Source organism: Triticum aestivum, unplaced genomic scaffold (assembly GCF_018294505.1).
Source record: "Triticum aestivum cultivar Chinese Spring unplaced genomic scaffold, IWGSC CS RefSeq v2.1 scaffold158793, whole genome shotgun sequence".
In the NCBI taxonomy this organism is placed as follows: domain Eukaryota; kingdom Viridiplantae; phylum Streptophyta; class Magnoliopsida; order Poales; family Poaceae; genus Triticum; species Triticum aestivum.
The window spans coordinates 1,797-8,013 of NW_025233526.1; the positions used below are offsets into that span (position 1 = coordinate 1,797).

General features: G+C 45.4%; 1 protein-coding gene across 1 annotated transcript; it reads right to left on the reverse strand.

The window, feature by feature from the left end:
* Window positions 1-211: 211 nt before the first annotated feature.
* LOC123176079 (protein MODIFIER OF SNC1 1-like) lies at window positions 212-6,139 on the reverse strand. The gene is made up of 8 exons (XM_044590469.1): window positions 5,855-6,139; window positions 5,657-5,728; window positions 5,482-5,523; window positions 4,812-5,127; window positions 4,649-4,739; window positions 4,309-4,389; window positions 3,076-4,157; window positions 212-2,324 (listed from the first exon to the last, which is right to left on the reverse strand). Exons 1-8 carry the CDS (start codon window positions 5,887-5,889, stop codon window positions 492-494), a joined length of 3,552 nt encoding a protein of 1,183 aa, XP_044446404.1. The 5' UTR covers window positions 5,890-6,139; the 3' UTR covers window positions 212-491.
* Window positions 6,140-6,217: the final 78 nt, after the last annotated feature.

Genomic DNA, 6,217 nt, shown 5'->3' on the forward strand with positions numbered 1-6,217 from the left:
GCGTGCGAGGGTTAGGGAAAGAAGATGATCGCACGGCTGGTGGCTGTCGAATCAAACGGCTGGAGGTGGACCAGCCGAAAGCTGGCCGGCGCATAGCACGCGCAAGGGAAACCAAGAAAAGAACAGAAGCGATACACTGTGGCTGTGTCTAACTCCGCTGAGTTGCTTCAAGAAAGAAAGAAAGAAAAATAACTGCTAATTGGACAAATCAATCAGAAAAGCTTCTCGTGACACCCAAACAGCGATCCGTGCAGTATTCGGCCATCAGAAGTAGAATAGTCTTCAGACAAAGCTTTACAAGATAAAGGTCTCCATAAGATAAACAGGACTAGCATCTTACAAGTAAATGGATCATCGCAAGCCCAGAGAAGAAAGAAACAGAGCTGACAAAAGGCTATCTACGCTTCAGCAACTCACAAGAATATTCAGGGATTGATTACAGGACTGGATTGGTGATGATTGTATGGACCACAGCTATCCAACAGCGACCCTCAAATATAGTACCTGCGCTCCGTGTGCATTCCCGCTCTTAAATAGGCCGGATACTGATGATTGTCAGCACCGCCGGGGTTCCGCTGGATGTCAGGTGTAGCATCACGAGATCTTACCGGCTCCGGATAGTGGTACTCAGAGTGTCTGCCTCTACCCCTCTGACCATCACCACTCGCGTCACCGTGTTGTTGGCGGTACTCAGAGTGTCTGCCTCTACCCCTTTGACCATCATCACTCGTGTTACCGTGTTGTTGGCCAACGCGATGTGGCGCTGGAAAGAGAGGCTGATACTCCCACTCTGTTTCGTTCCATATCAAGGGGTTTTCATCTCTGAAGCTCATGCCTACATTGCCTTCTCCACCCTGCAGATCCATTCCAGCATCCCTGTCAGCTATCTGAATCGGTTTGCTGTCCAATCCCTGTGAGTTGTCCAATAAGAATTGGTGGGAATCCTGCAGCCATTCAGAGACACCATCATATTGTGCATCGCTCTGAGGATGGGAGATGTATTTAGGCATCCAGCGAGCCCTAGACGGAGCTGGTGATTCGTGGAAGAAGCGTCCCCTGCCTGCCCTCTCCCTGTAACCATAGCGAATCCCCACATTCCTTTGGGCCTCAACATGGTAGCGCCTTGGACTGTCAGTTGCCGGATGCTTTTCCCAAGTATTGTCAGGCAAGGACGCCATTCCAGTTAGTTTTGAACGGTCCTCGGTACCACCATGGGCCTTGAGCTCAAATTGCACATCTCCTTGCTGCCACTGATCAGATGACTCCTGTATAACATCTGCCACATTGAAGTACTCTGCCGGTTTAGCGAGAATTTGCACCGCCGAAGCAAGTCCATCAACTACAGCCATACCATTCGGACCTCCTTCTGCATGCTCTTCTTTCCTGCCTGTCTGTTTAATCGGTTTGCACATGACACTATTGTTTGGAATTGGAGTCTGGACAGGCAGTAGACCATGCTGGCTCTTGTCTGATTTCTTGACCTGCCGAGGCCCTGAGAGGCTACTAGCTGCATCATGTACTTCCTTGGCCGGTACTGCCCACTCCCGGTTTACTGATGCAAGTGGAACATCATCAAGCATTATATTACCCACAATAAGACCTGTAACAGAAGTAACCTTGGCAGGAATTATAGAACTATTGATGGCAATACATGGAACATGGGTTTTCTGCATACTCAGGACTTCTGTAGAATTCTTCTCATTAAACACAGGTGGCGCTGCAGGCCTAACTGAATTAAAGTTCCTCCTGCTGCTCTTGTTTCTGGTCAAGAGGTCGCCATGATTTTTAGCTTCAGCACACTTCGTGTCTGCAGGTATCTCCCTATCTGTTATATTTCTCTCCCATGAACCAAAATGCATTTGCCTGTGCTCCATTGGCCAGTGTTCTGGAGTACTGTTGTCATGTGACAGTGAGTTGAGGGAAATGTGTTCCATCATGTTAACCTGTGTGCTCTTGGCTGAAGACCTGAAATTATAACCTTTACTAACACCTGAAGTATTTGATTCTGCACTGGAACCAATAGAAACTTCACTAATCTTGACTCCAGCTACTGGCTGAGGCGCATTATGACCATCAGCAGAGACAATACAACATGTATCTGCCACTGAACTAGCACATTTAGCAGTCACATCATCTCGCGTTTTTGGTTTGCAGTACATATCTGCGTCTGGGGGTGCATCATTGGACTTCTGACTCTGTATTGATTGATACCTCCTCAATTCTTCCAGTTTTGCAATAGCATTTATATTTTGTTGACTAATCCACTTCTCCGCGTCCTGTAGTTGTTTCGCAGCTTGAGCAGACAAATATCTCATTCTGGAATGCTGAATGCACCAAAAAAACACTAGTTAAACAACAACCATGGCACAAGAAACTCTTAGCAACATTATTGCAGTATTTGCTTGCCAATTATAAACATTTCATTTCTGTGTGTGTGTGCCACTTTGTTGGGCACTCTATTAAAGCATCTGCAGGTAATAGAAGTGGAATGACATTATAATAAAAAGGATGTGCTTAAACAAAATTTGTGGAACTCTATTACATACATGAAAGAATCACACTGTACAGGGACAGAGAGTAACTCTTGGAAGATTGGTATCTACATCAGCAAGACTGCAAGGTCTAATAGAGATAAATGAATTAATCGAGTAAAGAGCATTACTGGAAGGACTTTAGGAGTGGCAGAAACATTTCTAATATCAAGGTTTACAGGACTGGGTTCTCGGGTCCAAGTTTGACGAAACAAACGCTACATGAAACCTTAATGCGATAAAGAAACATGACATCCGTCGCCAGGTAGATGCCATGGAAAATTTTGTGCAGCAGAAGTGACATACACACTGAATAAGTCATAGTGTCCAAACCTCCCTGGACGCTCACCTGCCTACCGCTAACCCTAGTATGAACACTTCAATCAAATTGTACAGGTACAGAAGAAAAAGGATGTTTTGCAGTTTTTTTATCTTTCTATGCATCTCATTACTCATGAGTTTCCGTGTAAGAAATAATCACAGAAATCGGCAACTACTCCAATTTTGTCAGAGGACAATACCTAAGGAGACAAAAACCACATACCTGGTCTTCACAGTGAAGCCAATTTGGCTCCTTATCAGCGACTGTCACATGTGGCTGCTGTGAGGTGTTCCTAGAAAGAAGTTGGTCTTGTTGAGCATCTACCATAAGAACTCCTCGCAAAGAGTCAACTATGGAGTGCTCTTCACATCCATGTCCAGTAATACGAGATGGCATGTCCTGAGCAGAACCATCAAGCATGTTTCTTGAGATATCGCTTCTTCCATATGCATGGCGATCAGCAGATTTGCCAACTTTTCCAGCTTGGCTGAATTCAGTAACTTGTTTTTCTGACAGACAAACAACAGTTACACCCTTATCAGGCCCATTTGATGGATTAGTTGACACAGAACTGCTGCTTTGAGAAACAGAATTAAGCCTGTCAAAGGCAGGACCAGTCTCACTGGTGGAAGCACTGAAGGGAACATATTTTGTCGCAGGATCTTCCTCGACACGGATGATTTTTGGGTGTTTAACCTTGGAGTCCTTGAGTAGAGATGAAGGTAGATTGGACAAGTTAAGGGCACGGAAATTTCTAGCTTTGTTGTTTAGACACTTGATTTTCTCTAATAGAGCCACATCCTTCTTGATGATAGGTTGCTTCTCGATCTCAAGTACATCTGCATGGCCATTCTTGACCTTCCCAAGAACATGGCAAGATTGATTTATGACACAACAATCAGCAGGCATGTGAGCATGAGATATATCCCTCTTGTCTGGATAATACCCACCATGTCCAGTATCCTGCTTTGCTAGTGCCTCCTCGTTGAGCGCGAACTGATCACGATGAGCAAGAGATTCAACAGCAAAGCCAGTCGGGTCAGCATGCTTGTACAGACCATATGGCATCTCTCCACTATGCAATTTTCCATTTTCATCAGGTGGCTGATCAGGAGGACGATGCCAGTAATCCAACAATGGAGGAGGTATACATATATTAGGAACTTGGGGATCATGCAGTTGAGCCTGCTCAGCTCCCCTTATCAACTTTGCAGCAGGAATAGGATCGTCTCCTTTGCAAACATAGTCCATTCTTGAGATAATTTCATGCTCATAACTGCAAGACAAAATTACCTCACCAGTTCCTGTCAAATAAGGATATCTTAGAGAATATCTATCATATTAAAAGGAAATTACATTTACTGAACACAGATTGCTATGATCCTATGATGATATTTGGGGTATGGAATACAAAAGAGTGGGATAGCTCGTAGCATTCATCAAGCGAGTGTATACCAGTTATCGGGTTCTTTCCTTCTTTATCTTGTGTTGCCACAATACCAGAAGCAATAGTTGGCCACCTTCCTGAAATTTGCCCTGTAACAGAAAAGATAATGAGTAGGGAGAACAAATGTGACTGATTAACCATATAGAACGGTTAAAGCTTTTAGCCCCAGAAACTATCAGTTTAGACAGAATTTATGGACACGTCCAACCAAATAAAATACTGGCATATCTATTCTGTTCCAGATAACTTGGTGCCAAACAACAATATGCATTCAGATACAATATAGTGTGAATAAATGAACTACAAACAGACTTTGTGAAAACCAAATGTAATGTTGCACTTTGCCACCTTGTTGACTGTTTGACGCAGAGTTTCTGGAGCCAAGTACTGGGAAATCATCCATACTTAGGCTGAACCCTTTCCCCTGTGATGTAGGTGCCTACATTGGCAAAATTTATTATAAGAAAATCCTCAGTTAATTGCCAACTTGATTTATAGTAGAGGTGCATACCCGTCTGCCAACAGCTTTCAATGGTGCTTTTAGAACATTACTAAAAGAATCTGGAAAACGAGAAACTTGCAAGCTCCCTGATCTTATCTCTGTGCTTAGAGAATAATTTACGGCCATTGGCAAACTATACGATGGTAAGTCAAGGAAGTCACTTCCAACTGATGATGATGACGTCGAGCTTCCTCGGGAAGAAGGACGATCATCAATGTGGCTAGGTGAACCAGAAGCTCCATCGTTCTTGGGATTCAGAAGCAAAGGTGAAGCCCATGCATTTGATGCTGGGAGCATTGATTTGCCGCCCCAAGTGGTCGTGCCCCTAACATCCATGCAAAATTTCCATCAGACGGCAACAAGAATGAAACATCATCTCAGCTTGCGTAAACAAGGGTTGCCTGGACAGTATAGTGAAGGAATCCACATGTCCCATGCCCTTTCAGGCTATTGTTTCACCAGAGAAGCAAAACTTACTGACTAACATGGAAAAAAAAACTTGACAAACATACAGTTGTATTATCCAATCCTCCAAGGGGTACACGCACCTAGCATGTGATGTTTTTGGCATAATTTCCTTTCTCTATTTAACTAGTATAAACCAGATACCTCAAAGATATGTGCGCGTCCAGAACCATACTAGCAGCACCCAGAAAATTATCACAGGGAGAAATCTTACTTTGGAACAATCTCGTCACTGCGGAGGCCATGGCTGTCCAACCTAGGCAAACAGACCCTCAGCACATCAATTTCACAAGACACGAAAGAAGCTAGTGATAAATATTTGACAGAAGCAAATGCCTCGTTCAGGAGCTTCTCCAGCAGATGCCAAGTGCTAGGGTTAGAAATGCTACCTCTGGTTCGGCAAGTTGATGGGTTTAGGAGCCTTCGCCCCGGGCTTCCCCGTCTGAGAAATCCCCGCCCACCTGCACACAGCAACAAGATCACTAAACCCGTCAGGTACTTAATGTCGACTAAATCGCCTAAGATTTTCTTCAACGGGGAGAAGGAGATGAAGAGGAGGTAGGAGCAGATGGAAGGGAGCGACGGGCCTCTTGCCGTCCGCGAGCGCGGTGATGGCCACCATCGTTTCCCTCTCCTCGCTCCGAAGGCAAGCCGGGTCGTGGAAAGTGCGGGCGGGCTAGCGCACGCAGTCGAGGTGGAGGTGGAGGCGGCACGGCGAGGGCGTGTCGGCGCCGGACGACTGGAGCGAGCGGAGCAAAGGGGAATGGAGTGGGAGGCGGCCGAGGATGACAAGTGGGGCCAACGATAGGGACTAAGGTCTTCTTTGGTCTGCGTCCACACTCAAATACGCATGGTCTAGATAGTGCGTGCAGTTGGCCTAGGGCACGTTTGGTTGCCCGCGTTTGGTTGCCCGAATAAGGTCCAATCAGACCCGCGCGGAACGAAAATGA